Source organism: Xiphophorus couchianus, chromosome 15 (genome assembly GCF_001444195.1).
Source record: "Xiphophorus couchianus chromosome 15, X_couchianus-1.0, whole genome shotgun sequence".
NCBI classification, from domain to species: Eukaryota; Metazoa; Chordata; class Actinopteri; order Cyprinodontiformes; family Poeciliidae; genus Xiphophorus; species Xiphophorus couchianus.
Window position 1 is genome coordinate 13,207,280 of NC_040242.1, and position 16,440 is coordinate 13,223,719.

At 37.0% G+C, this 16,440-nt stretch overlaps 1 protein-coding gene and 1 long non-coding RNA gene across 3 annotated transcripts; one reads left to right on the forward strand and one right to left on the reverse strand.

Moving 5' to 3' along the window:
- Positions 1–2,664: 2,664 nt before the first annotated feature.
- Positions 2,665–16,165, forward strand: scml4 (Scm polycomb group protein like 4). 2 transcript variants are annotated; one of them, XM_028040850.1, is made up of 6 exons: positions 2,665–4,663; positions 8,320–8,522; positions 10,846–10,975; positions 13,000–13,206; positions 13,959–14,104; positions 15,057–16,165. In XM_028040850.1, the coding sequence occupies exons 1-6, from the start codon at positions 4,402–4,404 to the stop codon at positions 15,177–15,179; spliced, it is 1,071 nt and encodes a 356-aa protein (XP_027896651.1). In that variant the 5' UTR covers positions 2,665–4,401; the 3' UTR covers positions 15,180–16,165. The 2 variants fall into 2 exon arrangements, with proteins under 2 accessions (XP_027896651.1, XP_027896650.1); XM_028040849.1 differs by having other exon boundaries at positions 2,668–4,663; positions 12,997–13,206.
- On the reverse strand, positions 4,545–10,947 carry LOC114158929 (uncharacterized). Its single transcript, XR_003598503.1, has 3 exons — positions 10,838–10,947; positions 4,784–4,851; positions 4,545–4,652 (listed from the first exon to the last, which is right to left on the reverse strand). It is a non-coding gene; the product is annotated as an uncharacterized LOC114158929 (long non-coding RNA).
- Positions 16,166–16,440: the final 275 nt, after the last annotated feature.

Consider the following 16,440-nt stretch of genomic DNA (forward strand, 5'->3'; position numbering starts at 1 on the left):
GATTTATTTTCCCTGTAAAAAACGAAACATCTGAATTGTTTAGAGTAAAATATAGCTCCACATTGTTGGGGCTACATATCACTCATCTTGTCATGAGGAGTTGATTATTTTCCGTTTTATTTTGTGAAATATTTAGAGGGTTGAATGTGATGTGTCTACCACACACACAACTGAACAAATGGTTGTTGGAATTTAATTTACTTTCATACTAAATAGCGTTTTTCTTACCATAAAGCAGAACCAGCTTACTTTTGACTCTTGGTTTTAGACCTTAGGATTGCAAAGCAAATGGAGCTGTCTTTCATTTAAAGTTTTCTTTTTTATTCTTTTGTCGCAGTTGAGCTACAGCATGTATTCAGACTTGTTTTGTTGTGTTTTCATCTTTATTTGTAGATGTTTAAAGAAAAATCCAAGCTTCTTAATGCAGTTCTGTAAACTCTAATTCTGCAGTTTTAGTTCTTACAGTCTTTCCCTAAGAAAATCTGTACATTTGTTTATTTTATTTTTTTCCAGAGTGCATTTTGGTTTTGTCATGTTAAGCGTGAGAGATCTGAATTTCTGAAATATTCAAAGCCATGCTCCGTCACTGGAGCACAGGCGCTTAGACGATTCACCATTTTGTTACAAGTCAGAGCAGGTGTAAACCAAAAGATACTCTTCCCTCTGCAACAGAATGTAGCATCGGTGAATTGCGCTGCGTGGGAGGAAATTTAGACAAAACGCTGCAATGAATCTCCACCGTCCCTCCCACAACCAACCGCATCCAGGTGACTGGCCCACAGGCCACCTCAGTTTGGACAAGCGACTACCCAAATGACTATTGATCTGCCACTTTTGTTTACAAAGAAGTTGTCATTGTAAATGGGGAAAAATATATATATATTATTTGTATTTAAAATCATTTCAAATAAAAACTTTTAAATGAGTTTGCTTGTGATCTGGTCTTTACTTCCTTGTGTTAGAAAATATTCCTTGCGCTGTTGAACTACAGGACTTGTCATGGTGTACAGTTGGAGATTAGGTTTAAAATATCATGGCAGGTCTTACCAAATGTTCATTAAAACAGATTAGTACCTGTTTAAATCATTATTTTTCCTTCCACTCAACTTTCCAACAACAGTCTGTCAACTACTTTGGGAATGAGGAGAGTGTCAATGTATTTCTGAATGGAAGCTGTCCAGGCAGTATTTTGATTACCCAATACTCATAACTCTAGAAAGACAGAAATTGAATTATTAACTATATTCCATAATCCACAATCAACCCAAAAATAAAGGCTCAATCTCTCTGTGTCTAATAATTTAGATTCACTCTTTGAATTGAATTACTGAAATTAATTTATGGTTGATATTTAATTCATTATGTCTCAGATGTGGGGAGATAAAATGGGAACTCAACGGCTTCGCAGGTGTGGGAATTCCCTCACGGTACGTTTTGCAAATTTATACGTGAGTTTTTCCAAGATAAAACAATTTGGTTGACGTATCCTTTTTAGATAACAACTCGGCGTCTGTCAAAAAAAAGGGCATTCTGTAACTGAGTGTTACAATAACATGGAAATTATGCTGCTGTTGAACCATATTAACCTCATAATTCAGCCACTTAAAACTCTGAAGCACTTCGATTCCGAAGTTGTTTTCTGGGAAGGTGAAAACGAGGATGCAGCTTTTGAGCAAGATAGGGAAATCAGACACGCAAAAATCCCCCCATAAACGATTGTTTCACACTTATCAGCCTGCGTCCAGGTGAGACCAACTCTGGTCAACGCTTTCGCATTGCGTGTTTTCTTTATCCGTAGAAAGGTGACACTGCGGTTCGTTTCCCGCCCACACAGAGTCCGGTCCGGCTTTCAGCAGCTTTCCTGCCAAATCTGCAGAGGACGAGAACCCGGGCTCATCCAGCCAGGCAGACCGGGAGCCCTGCGCTCTTTTTGCGGCTCCTGCTGCTCCATGCTCCGACTAACAGCCCTTCACGCAACCGGCCTGCGTTGCGCTGCCTCGGAAGCAACCACATGGAGAAAGGTGAATAAAAATAGCATAGTAGAACCAAAAGCCATGATGCATTTTTGTTTACATCGACCGACACGCTGCATGGAATGTAAATTAGTTACATTAAGAAACATGTAAGGGGAAAATAACTTACTTTGTAATCTTTTTTATTCCCGTGTGTATTTGTTAGACTGACTAAAGTCATCGTTTTCAATCTGATTAATTTATGCACCGCAGCGTGCAAAGTAATTTAAAGACATTATATTCAAGGCAATACTATGCTATTTTTTTTTTAAATCCTGGCAATTGATTTTACATATCTAAGTAGGTGAACATTTATCATTTTATTAAGTCATATGCACTGCCATTTGCTGTTTTCTCTGCTTTAAGTCCATTCAGTAGAAATGCAAAGTCTGGTCTTTTCAAAATACGAGTTGACGTTTGTATAATTTCAATACACAGCACTCTCCCACAATCACAGCAAAGAACTGAGGGAGAGGAAGATCATTTTAATAAATATTTTAAATTACAACATTATTTTACCAGGCCTCGGTAAAATACATTTTTATATATATTTTTTTTATTTTATATTGGTAAATATATGTATTTCTAATCATTAGATTAGAAATCTAATGATGTCTAATGACCAGTAAATAATTATATATCTTGGTGTGAGTTGATTGAACCTTTCAGCTTCTGACTGACAACAAACAGTCTAAAACCTCATGATTAGACTATATATATACACTTATTTTCAACTGATATAGTTAGGCTTGTTTGTCAGATTAACAACCTATAAGTGGCATCAAAAATTTCCAACAAGTCCACATTTCTGTATTCAGTTTTATTGTAATATTCTAGTCTTATATGTTATGTGTTCATTAGTACAATGATGCACTAGGTAACTAGTAGGTGATTGAACAGCCAATGGCTGCCTTCCTTAACAAGAAGAAGGAGATTGTACCTGTGAAACCCTTCAATGCAAAGCAATGATGATCACTGTGCTTGTTTTCTATGGAGATGGTACAAGTAGAGTGACTTCAAGCAGCACTTTAAAAAGCACTCCACTCAAAAGTCACCAGTCTGCTTTCTTAATTTAGTCAAAATGATTCAATTCCATTCCAGTTTATTTATGAAGCGCCAATTCTCAACAAATGTCGTCTTGAGGCACTTTACGAAAAAAGTCATTTCAATTCAACCACACATACACTCCATTTGGTCTTAGTTGTGAAAACAGTGCATTAAGTTCAGTTAACTATTCAAATTAGTTTTAAAATGTTTCTATCCAAGGAACCCCAGCAGAGTGCATTGGGTCATTGACTGCCAGCATTCACTGGTATTCACAAGCATGTCGTGACATTAGACAATCACTTACACTCAAATGAAACAGAAGAACTGAGTATTTTCTGTGTTAATAGCTACAAATTACAACCATAAAAACTGAAGCAGTAAAGTTAAAAAAAGAGTACTTTCAGTGTCAAAATGTTAAGCTAACGTGGGGTATACTGTACTAACCTTAGCATTCTAAATTCGGTAGCAAAATCTAGGAGCGCAGAGCAGAGTGGAGCACAATTAAATTAGAACTCAGTATTATATTGTTAGAAAACTGTGGTTGAATGGAAATGTGTTTATTCAGAAAACATAATTGCACTATTATCTCTCACTGCTATTTAAATCAGCTAATTCCACAAAATAATTTTTTCATGATAATATCGCTTTCCATTTTCTCTTATCAAACTTTATTTGGTGATAATGTCTGATGCTTTTGTGTTAATGCGTATGTAGTAGTTCTATGTAATTATGTCCTGTGATTAAACAAGTTAGAGCTCTTTGAGCATTTGAACAACAATAATGAGAGAAATCCAATTTAACCCTGAAGAAAGACAGAAAAAGCTAAAATTGCAAAGGATTATCCTTAAAGTGCTCCAAGGATGATAAAGCCCATGCCTCGGTAAAATAAATAATAATTAGCAGAAAATAAGATTTGCTTACAGCATGGGATTTTGGCTTCATATTTTCCCCGATTTCCTCATTCCCATCCCTGCTTGCTTTTGTTCTGTCATATAAAAAGGAGAATAAAGCCTTGCTTGTTAATTTTAACCAACTCCCTGGACGCCAAATTCCATTCACTATTTTTGTCCTAAAGACACATTGTTTCCGACACTTTGTCTACCATTAGCCTCCCGTTTGTTTGTGACCTCTGAACACATGCTGTTATAATAACTTCTTTCCCGTCTTTCATTCTCGTTGTTTTTATTTGTTCATTTTCTGTCCTTCATCCTTTTATTTGATGTTAAACTAATTAAAACACAAAGGAGTGAAAGGCTTTCAAATTAATTTGTAGAAGCCTTAATGAATTGTTATTATTTCCTCCGTCATTTATTCAGTGTGATGAGCATCGTCCTTCCCCTTCATGGACTGTGAGGGTTTGAGACTGCGTGGTGGCCGTGATTTCACTACCGCCGACTCCAACCAGGAACTGGCTGCTCCGCCTCCTTCACCTCCCATGACCTGGCTGCCTCCCTGCGTCCTCGGCAAGGGTGTTCGTTTGCGACTGCGTCTAGATCGCCATGACCACCGGGGACGGGGCTGCTGGCACCTAGTCGACCTGGAGGCAGAGTCAGAGCCGCTCGGGAAGAGACTGAAAAGCCCAGACCCTGACGCCTGCATACAAAGTAAGGAGATTGCATCAATACAGCACCAACTAATATACCTAAAAAACATCTTTACTTCTTATGACTTCACTTTGACTCAATTTAATGCATGTTCTTGTTTATGTGTGTATTTATTCACACCTTCTTGAGTGACTTTTGGAGCAGGGTCTGATTTAATCGACTGCTGTCATAGCAACGCCCTGCCTTTGCTGTAAATAAAATTCAGAGGGGGGTAATGGGCGCCTGCTCCAACATTACACTGATTAGAAAGCACAAAAAAATCCCCCCCAAAAAAACAAATCAGTTTTTATTTATCTAAGAGTGGAAATTTGAGAGTTGAAATTCAGCTACAAATTCAGCTACATAAATTATATGCGTTTATTTCAAAGTGTTTATGAGTCGGTGCATAATTAAACTTTAGTTACATATGTGTGAGACTGTGTGAAATTCAGTGAACCATTTGCATGTGCCGTTTCCTTTTCCTGCACATAGGTGCAGAAAGATGCTAATCTCTTTTCCCTGAAGCCAGTGATTAAGTTATGCTAATAACTGTAGATGCATTGCTGTGACTGTGACACCAACGGCTTCCTGACATCTCTTCTAACTCTCCGCTTTGCTTAAACAAACCAATGTCTTTTAATTGTGAAAATAAAAGATTAGCGTAAAGGTTCACCAATCTTTTTAATTGCCTAATTAACCACAAACAAATTAGTCTTTGGTCATGTGATGCATTGTGGAAGGTCACAGCTCAGAGATGCACATTTTATTTGCTTTTGCAAAAGCACTGCTGTTGTTGCTCATTGTTAATGAGGTCTCTCCTCTCATATTAGCCCATTTTTAACAGGGAGATGATTATCTGTTCTCGCCCGTTCTGCCTCCATGTGTAATGTGACGTGCTGGAATGGGGCAGGACTGATTGAGGATTGATGTTAGGATCTCAGTGTGTAATTACTATCCTGATTAATGGATGCCCTCGCTGTGCACACACACGCTCACAGGCCTCCTACAGTATCAGTCAGTGGAGAATTGGCATGCAGGCCATTTTCCTGTAAAGACATTCAAGAGTTTAAGTCTCTAAACCATGTATTTTATAGTCATCAATTTTGGTGGTAGAGCAGCTTGAGAGCTGGAGTGTTTCTAGTATTGAATGATGCAGTGAGTAATGTCCTTCTTTAGGGCCCCACACAGCTATACTCACCCCCCCCACCACTACATTACTCATCACTACATATGGACATACACACACATACCTAACGGCGACAAAGTTGCTTCTGTGACAGCAGCAGTAACTTTTAACCTTCTACCTTATTACAAGTGTAAGGAACTTAAAGAATTGCTGATCTGATATATACAGTATATAGACAGTACAGACCAAAAGTCTGGACACACCTTTCTAATTCAATGGGTTTTCTTTATTTTCATGAATATTTATAAGGCAAGAAATCCCACTTATTAACCGGACAGGGCACACCTAGGAAGTGAAAACCATTTCAGGTGACGACCTCTTGAAGCTCATCAAGAAAATGCAGAGTGTGTGCAAAGCAGTAATCACAGCAAAAGGTTGCTACTTTGAAGAAACTAGAATATAAGGGGTATTTTCAGTTGTTTTACACTTTTTTGTTTAGTGCATATTTCCACATGTGTTATTCATAGTTTTGATGCCTTCAGTGTGAATCTACAATGTCAATAGTCATGAAAATAAAGGAAATTCATTGAATTAAAAGGTGTGTCCAAACCTTTGGTCTGTACTGTATATATATGTAGATTTATAGCTGGCTAATGTTAGATCATTAAATGTTGATCAATTTTGATAGATATTTAGACATTTTCAGAAACTGATTGTTAAAATGAAGTTTTCTTAAGTCGCACGCAGGTTTTAAAAAAAGCCCTGTCTCATAGAGAACACATAGACTGTTGTGTCCACTCTTTGCTATAGAGTAGACATAGAAAAGTTTGCCAGAATAATTCAGAATTTAACCTCAGTTTTATTGATAATTTACATTTAAATGTAACCAACATCATCAGTTAGAAAGAAGATTATAAATAACAATTGTGGAGCCTGTTTTCTTCTCTGCAGGGGAACGACAGAGCCTTGCCTGGGGTGTTATTTTCCCCTTTGTGATTCTTTGCTTGTATTTTTTTAAATTATAAATACAACAATATCAGCATGCAGTACTTAAAACAAAAGAAGAAGAAGAAGCCTGCACAGAAAAGGAAGAATGTGAGCTGTGATGGCAGCTGGATTTTTTTTTTTTTAATCCAAAGCAGTGCGATCTTTCTGTTGTAATCATTTGATGTTTACAGGGAAAACTGACATTTAACCTGACCTCTCCAAAAATAGCTTTAAAATGTTAGCTAAGACTCCTAAAAACTCTCTATAAAAAAGGATTTCATTCTTTGTGAATAAAGCTGAGATTTCAGTTTGCAACCCAAGCGCCTTGCAGCACAAAACACGGCACGGTTTCAATCCCTTGTAAAGGCAAGAAACACCCCTGCAGCAACTGTAATTACATTATAGCTACACACACACACACACACACACACACACACACACACCCCTGCATGCAAACACACACCCGTCACTTTGAGCCTAGCACGTCTGCCGGCTGCCACGAGATGTTAGAGGCGTGTTGCTATGACTACTGAAAGGGGACACACAGGAAGAGGGGGTTAGAGGAGAGGTGAAGAAAAAGAAGGGGTGGGGGCATTTGGGGTGGAGAGGGCGGAGATTGTGGGGGGGTGTAGTCCGAGACTGAGAAAAAGAAAGAGAGAAGGGCTTGTGGAGTTACCGGTGTCTTGACAGCAGTGAGCGAGCGAGCAGCTGGGAACAAGCCGAGCTATCAGGGGAGTATCTGGAAACCTGCAGCTGGTGGGAAGCATCACTCGGAGTCCGGAATTACTAGACAGCTGTGCGCGTGGTAGGTAAGGCTCAGGATGATTCAGGGTCAGCTTAAAGCATTTGTTTTTATCTGTTTCAGTCAGCGAAAAAGAAAAGGGAAAACAATTTGGCACCACCTAATGTGGTCCGTCTGTTTGTGTCACTCCCTGTCTGTTTATGCAATGACAAATGATGTATGTGTTTCACATTTTGTTTGCGTTGGACTCTATTAGATAGCTTTGGCATTTATGCAGATACAAACACACACAAAAAATGTTTTTTTTTTTTTTTGCCTCAGTGGAGTCAGAGTTGAAATTGAGAGAATATTTCAGATTATTCATCAGGTTTCATGAATACAGCAGAGGTGCTGCAATCTAACACCACTGAAATGCCACTGAAATGAATGGCACTGAGACAAACACTCAAATCTACTGACAGCACACTTCATTGATTGGTAAATTGTGTGGGTGTTCGTGCTTCGCTTTTATTTCCTGTGTTTGTGTAAGACGGCATGTGTGTGTGTGTTTATGTGTGCATGGCTTTGTCTGTCTCTTGCAGAGCAGTAATGATATTTATTGCAATCTTTGCAGTTGGAGCGGGGGGAGGGGTGCGGTTGAGTACAAAGCTTTATGTGGCTTTGTTTCTACTATTTCCTATCATTTCTCTTTGCATGTTTATGAAAGCGTGTCAGTGTGTGTGTGTGTGTGCGTGGAGGTTCAAGTCGCATGTCTAGGTGCGATTAACAGGCTCTCACTCGCTACTTTCAGTTTATGCTAAGGAGCATCTCGCTCTTCCCCAGGTCAGATGAGCACCCTGTCTGCCGGCTTGGAGATGCAAACTTCAACCCTGGAAGCCCAGTTCATAGTGGCACCCCAGGCTAAAGTAACTGGCCGGAAGAGAGGACGGCCTCCTATCCGGAAGCTGGATTTCCAGAGCCACTATGTGGATTCTTTATCGCCCTTGAAGGTCCCAAAGAAGAGAGGAAGGAAACCCGGCTTTAAGGTAAATTAACAACATGTTTGTTTAAAATTACAGCTGTTGGAATTATCATTTATCTTTCTTTGAGAGTTAAACAATTGTTTCTCAAGCTGTGGGGAAATACCACTGCGGTTATCTGTGTATCTACACAGGATGTAACTATGTAAAGAATCTGTGATTTTCACTGTTCAAAGGCTGCCCCTCTCAGAGGCTGCACGAGAAATGACTGAACATTAAGAAACTGTAAAGCAATGTATGTTTTTGTGTAATAAATTAGGTTCACTGAGAAAGTATACATCAGTTTTCAGAAAATATGTTGAAGCAAGCTGTTTTACAACTGACAATCCCTGAAAGGTTGATCTACAAATATCTTGAAATATACTGAAATTAATTATTTCTGAATGCAGCTAGTAAAAGTCCCAGGTTTAGACTCAGAGCAAAAGAATATGGCATAAACAAATTAAAATATTGTGCATTTCTGTCTAAAGGACAGAAAATGGTATATTTTGGCCATTTTATGGCCTGCATAATTATTTCCAGCTGACTGGCAGACAGTGACATGCTCCACAATGAATGTATGCCACAAAATGTCAATGCTGGGTGTTAATGGAGTGCTGTATACAAGCATGTTAATGGAAAGTTTAGTGGAAGAAAGCATTCAGTTGAAATATCTGTCACTTTTGTTTGTGTTAAAGTCTCCATGAAGTAAATAGTAATGCCTAAATTCTCATATATGAAAGGCTTGCACATTTTGCACAATTCACCTGTAATTATAAAGCATGTTGAAGTGCAATGTTGGTACAGTAGAGAAGAACTGAGGAGGAAGCCCTTCTGCACAGAGGACTTCCTCTTGATTTAGCAACAGTGTTAAATAAGATTATGATCAAATTAATTTGTAATCACAGCACAGCCATAATATCAGTACATTACATCAGACTTTCACACGCAGAACAATTTCTGGAGCATGTAAACCAGATTAATAAAAAATTTAAATATTTTTAAATTTCAATTTTTAAATTTAAAAATGTAAATATATTTTCTACCCTATGCCCACTTTTCCACATGGTGTTTTGGATCTAAAATCAAATATACACATATATATATATATATATATATATATATATATATATATATATATATATATTTGTATTTCTGAGTCTTAAATGGAAAATTTAAAAACTTTTTGGTATCAAATTCATAAACAAATAACAAAATAACTTTTCTGTGATTGATTTCCATTTGTTAACTTTTGTGAAAAATAAGGAACTGACTTGGAGACTTGACTTCAATATGGAGATAATTTTAGAGCACTGTTCTCAACCACTGGTAGCATTATCTTTATGCTACTTTTTGACTAGAAAACTTAATAATAATAATAACTGTTATATACTAGTTCCACCGTCCTCTAACTTTGGGTCGGTCCAAATCTATTTATCCTGTGAGCCACAATGTGATTTGTTTTTGAAAGTTTCTTTGTCATCATAAAATTTCTTCTGTCAGCTTATTTCATTAAGAGTTTATTATAGAGCTCCATTTTTTCTATTTTCTGGGAATTAGAACACAGCTGAAAGAAACCTAGCACAAAATCATGTCATTTAGATGAGAAGCAGAATATTTCTTACATATTTGAGTTCCTGTTTTTGTGGCTAAATCTACTGACAAACTCAGAATAGGTTAAGTAGTGCAGCCAAAATTAGCATGAGAATACAATAAAAAAACATTTTCTGGAGATTGGATTAGTAGTTTTATACAACAAAAGTAGCAGACATGCCTTAATAGGAGCAAGTATTTGTGAGAATGGAAAGCATTCAATTCCTTTGATTGCATACCTCTTATGACCTAGACTGATTAAAGACCTGATCAGTGGGACAGTGACTTAGTGGTAAACAAAAACAAACATTTTCCTAACAAGCAATCTCATAGTAATGTACAGAGCTGTGGGTGAGAATGTTTTGCTGTACTGCATTTCAGTGTAGAAATCCAGCTGGAGACAAGATAGACAAAGAGGGCCCTGAAGAAAAAAGCAGTGACAACCGAAACGGTCATTGGGGGATCCTCTGTTCAGGATCTGTTTCTGAGCCGCTGAAAGAGCAAGACATGGTCAGAGGCTCGGCAAATTGTGAAGCCACTAAGTGCAAAAACTAGATTACATTTTAAAACAGCTGCTGCTTCATCGTTAGAGGCTAGAATTGAGGTGTTGTTACATACATTACTATGTGTTTTGTGTAGAAGTAAAGACAGTAATTTTCATTCATCCAGTCTGCTCTATTTTGTTCTTCAGAGAACTATAGAATCTATAGAAAAGCAGAATTAATTTCCAAACCTGTACGTGTGTCTACCTGTGCAGCTGAAGCCCAGGATGGTGATGTCCTCACTCGCCAACTCTCCTCCCAACAGCACGCCAGAACCTGAGATGGGGTCTCTCCCACAAGACGCTGCTATCGTCCCCCACTCTGCCACACCGCAGGTCCTAACAGGTACACACACTCTCATATACAAATATAAGCTTTTCAGTATAAACAGGTCTGACCTACTTTTTTTTACATTTATTACACACTTGGAGCTCTCAATACTTTTTCTTCCCTTCATCATTCCCCTTTACTGATAGGAACTCTAATTGGGATAAATGCATTCATCTTTTACGCAAACGTCATCTGTCTGCTTTAATCTGTAAAGGCACGAGTGCCTGTCTGTCTGATTACAAATAAATTCAAATGCACCTATGTTCTTGCATAATTTAATTTAAACACAACCTTCAAACACAAGCATGATTTCTGCTTTTTCATTAAGTCATTTAAAGTAGATTTGAGGATTTTTTTTTTTTCAATTATAACTGACAAACAGGAAATTCTAATTTTATAAATCCATCTGTGTCCCTTTTTATTAAAAAAACCCTATTTGAATATTGCCTTGGGTATATTTGACATTGGAGGGGGAATCACACGTTTTGAGGACTGGCCTTTGGCTCTTCGTGTTTGATGTCAGAGTGTAGACTTCCCGAGAAAAAGCACACATGTGCAAAAAGGCTCATGCATGAATCAGTAAGCGCCCTGTGGTGTCACCCAGATACATATGTAAATCATGTGTGTGATTAAATAGAGAAGTTCTTTAAAACATGTCATGTACTTTTAACTGCAATTTGTAGAAAACAGGCAATTGTGAATTGTTCATCCTGTAATAAAAAGGATTTTGATATTTTTCTGTTTCGTTAAAGTATTTAGGAATTGCCAGTAAATAAAGACGCCAGTTCTGCTCTTTGTGTGTACAGTACAAATATGAGAAGTGTGCGTGTGTTAGTATATAATCTTCCATATTCATTCTCACAGATCTTATCTCATAATTGATTTTTCTGAATACAATAAAATACGTTTGACCTTTGCCGGAGCACGCTGTTGAGGTAATCCAGAGGCGTCTCTGTGGAGTGTTTCCCGTCTTATAAATCCGCCGCCTGGCAAATCCATAACTGCCTCGCTCGGGCAAAACCAGAAGGCATCTGCATTATCGACAAGCTGAAAATTGGTCGACACAAAGGAAACAAATACAGAGGATTTACTGTCTGTGGCTCTTCCATTTTATATCCACACAAAGAATGGGCTGTGATAGCTGCCCTGGAGATTAGCTCTTTATTTTTAAAGAAAAACTGCTGTCTGATGTTGTAGAAAGGAAAGTAAGATAACCATATTTTAGACAGAGACAAAACTCCATACAGAAGTACAATGGAAAAACTATATTCAAATATGTTTGAGATAAAGAAATAGATTGATTTCTGTATAAAAAAGCCATAAAATAAATTAATTTGGTCATGCATATTCTTACACAGAAGAAATTACAAAAACACAAATTTAGTATCTTTTTCTATTCCCCAGAACTATCACTGCCCCATAAAACTGAATCAAGTTTGATATTTAATTGAAAAAAAAAAAAAACCTCAAAGGAAGACTTCTCTATTCTGATTCTTCATGTCCCGTTGGGAACTTCAACCAGTTACTGTTCAGAATAACGGTCCAGCTCATCAGTCTGTTGAAGGGGTCTTTGTTCTTCTTTACTCATTTTTATTATTGTCTAAACCAAACATGACCATGTGTTAAAAATATGTCTCTGCCAAAAACAAACAAAAAACTAGCCTTTTCTATTTCTAGGAGAAAATTGGCACATATACAGTACAGACCAAAAGTTTGGACACACAGTTGTGTCCAAACTTTTGGTCTGTACTGTACACTGACTCAATAATAACCTTTGCAAGACTTGAGAATGAGATCTGTTTTGAGATGTGAGCACAGATCAAGGTCAGTAACCCAAATTGGTGATTTGGGTCAATTTATAATTAGTTTGTTTCCTCAATTGACTTATTTACACACATTGGGATTTAAATTAAGTTTCTCCTGTTAAGTTTTTTCTTCCGTCTTCCAGGTTAGTTCATTTTAAACCAACTAAATGACAACATTACTAAATAAGTAAAATGTTGACTCTATGCAACTTCCTGTTTTCCTTCTCTCAGCAGACACACCCCTGCCTGATGATTTCATATGTGACCTGCCTGCAGACAAGCGCTACACCATAGATCTGAATGACTCTGCGTTCAACATAATGGCATCGCAGTACCAAACCAAGCCTTCTTATATTTACCGTAGTAACAGCTGCTCCACTCCAATAGGTTTATGCAGACAGATTTCAAGTCCGGCGACTTTTCAGGATGGAAATAGAACCGGTGAGACAACTTAGGCTGTTAATGGGTTTTTAAAAACTCATTATGAGTTTTTTTTTTACTCTTGTAGTGTTGTTTTGAAGAAATAATAAATAATTATCATTTTACTTATTCTTTCAGCTGTACATGTGTTGGTATAAGCAGTAACAAAGCATTTGATAAAGGATAAAGGGGAGAATAGTGATTTTTTCCCCCCTTTATTCACTCGCAGTTGTGAAGTTTATCTTGATTAAGTCATCATACATGTTTTATTAATTGTCTACAAAGATTTTCCAGACTAATTACTAAACAATTTAAGCATTTGTGCATCATTTTTAAAGTCTGGGTTCGTATTTCTTATTTTGAATTCTCTGGCAGTGTTTCTCTCTATTTCAGAAGGTGAAATGCAAAACAGAACCAACTCTCCCTAGTAGATGCAAAATAGCTTTTGCCTTTCTTTATTCCTCTATTTAAACGTGTGACACATTGCATGTCTCTTTCACTTCTGTCTAGCTCTTCAAGTGTATTAAATCACAGTTCAACTTCCTTCCTGTCACTTGCAGCCAAAGCTGCTTCCTTTGTTTAAAATGTGCTTCAATTTAGATTTCCTTATTAATGTTAAAGATTATTTAAAAGAAAATCTGAGCAATTTTAAGACTCACATTTGCCTAGAATGTACTTTGTTTATCCTCCAAAAAAAACATTGGTGTTTTTAGTGTTTTCATGATACTTAGGCCCATCATTTTTGCTTTTTTTGTGTCCTCCATGTTAAACAGCCCTCACTCCCTTGCCAGACGCTGGAGAGGGCAAGCGTCTTCCTGGGAAGGACCCGTCCAACTGGGGCGTAGAGGACGTAGTGTGGTTCATCAAAGAAGCTGACCCTCTAGCCCTGGCACCCCATGCTGAGGCTTTCAGGAAACATGTGAGTACGGACTTTTAGTTTTAGGTTTTCCAGTGTAGTAATAAGGAGTTTTTAATGAAGAAACCTCCATACATGTTTCATAAACTGTTGGATAGAGGATTACTTTTAATCAGCAGTCACAAAAGTTCAGTTTATCCATTACCTGATTATTTATTATTAAAGGAATAGTTCAGGATTTTTGATGTGACCTTTTGTTATAAGGTAATAAACAATTAATATAATAATAGCGTAAAAAAATAATGCTTCTAGCATCTTAGTTTAGTTAAGACCAAACAAGATTTACTCTTTCAAAATGACTTAAAACTCCAAAAGATCATAATGGTTTTTGGATATACTACTTAATGAACCTTTAAACTGTTTTGTGGGCAACTTCTGTTTTTTTCTTTTTACACAGGACTCAATAATTATTTACACAGGAAATGGAGGCAGGGGGCAGTGTGTCACAAATAATCTTACAGTGTAAAACGTACAGACAGGGAAAACATGTCAAGCGTCCGACATAAAAGTAAAATTGTGTTAAAAGCAAACATATTATAGCACTTTCAGCTAACATTATTTCATAGATTTTAACAATGTCTGGAACGCCTTTAGATGTTCTGTTCTCAGTAGGTGCTTCAAACAGAAAAACTATCGCTGGCAAACAGTGTCCTACATCCATTTCCTGTTAAAAAAAAAGAAGGCCATTGCAAATGTAGCAACTGTTTAAAAGTTTACAAAATAGCTTTGCCATAAACCAGAGATCGGAGGGTTTTAAGATGGTAGAAATCCACTTTGGTTTTGGTCTCTTTCAGCCTATAGATCCAGTAAATCTGGAACATAATTATCTTCTTAAGATGAGATGTTAACTGTGGGGAACCTTTTAACAAGACCTTTCTTCAGAATTTATGAGCCATCTCTTTAAAGTGTTAAAGAAGCATTTATTTTAATCTGACTGGTATTGTTTGTGTTTCAGGAAATAGATGGAGACGCACTCTTATTGCTGAAAAGTGAGATGATGATGAAGTACCTGGGACTGAAACTGGGACCTGCGCTCAAACTCTGTTACCACATCGACAGGCTCAGACAGAATCGCTAGTAATTTCCTGTAAGAGAACTGAAGGCTGAAAAAAACATCACCTCAATATCCTGAATATGAGGTGAAATTGAAACCTTGGTGCTTTCACTGCATCTGAACCACTTTTTGTCGACTGAACATTTTATATGTACTTACTGGGACTATTTGCAACTTTGTTTACTTACCGGCAATACTTGAGTCTCTTTAAATAGCAAATAGTTTTGCTACATGCAAATGTCAGCTAACATTAACTATAAGCAGCATTAATTTAAGCGAACCATAATTACAATCATAGAGTGCTCCACTAAAGGTCTACAAAGAAAAAAACTTATCACAGTGTTTTACCTCATTATCATTTTTAAACTCAGCAGTATTGCTCAGTTCTTGGGCTGCTTGTTTTAATACATTTTCTTTCAAATATATATATCTATTTTTCCCCCAGGCTGGAATTGTACAAAGATATTTTAAAATTTTTGATTCGGAAATTGTCTGACAGGGAACAGCTGCTGGTGTATTATCCAGGTTTTCCTGTTGTCTGATAAGTTCACTAAAAAGTGATGATAGACAAAGAAAATGATCTGTGAACTTTTTATTTCCACAAACTACTGTATAGCACAATGGATCAGTGGTACTGTATTTCTCAAATAAGAACTCCCTTTAAAATTTGAAAAGAAAAAAAAAAGCTCATGTAACTTGGTGCTGCCACTACATCTACACTCAACATACTAAATCATATCTTGTGTTAATGTCTAATTCTATCCTAATAGCTTGCCATTTTTGTTACATGGTACCTCATTTCATGCCATTCTGAGCATAAATGCCTCCGCTGAAGGAGTAATTGGTCATAAAATTAAAAAAGAGGCTAAGTAGCATTGAGAGTTTTCTCATGTGATGCTTTATGACAAACTTCTGGTTAAACTTAATCTTATGCTGTGCAAGACAAACTTGTGAAATATGTGTTAAACTTAAAGTTAACTTTTGATTAAACATGTTTTTTTATCTTGCTATATGGTTCTGGTTATTTGTATTTAGATAAGGTACAGAATGGGTAATTATGACTTCTCAATGTTTTTATTGTCCACTTTCCCAACAAACCCTGTCAAGCTTACTACATACAGTAGATCTGTTGTAAAACAAAGAGGTCCTGGGTTCTGGGGTGGTGGATTGAAGAATGATTCGAACTTTCCAATGGTTGTAGTTTTATTTTATAACCTAATCCTGCCTTAAACCTCTCCATAGCTTTATCTCTGACCTATCTGGTGTGTTGCTTGGTCTTCATAAT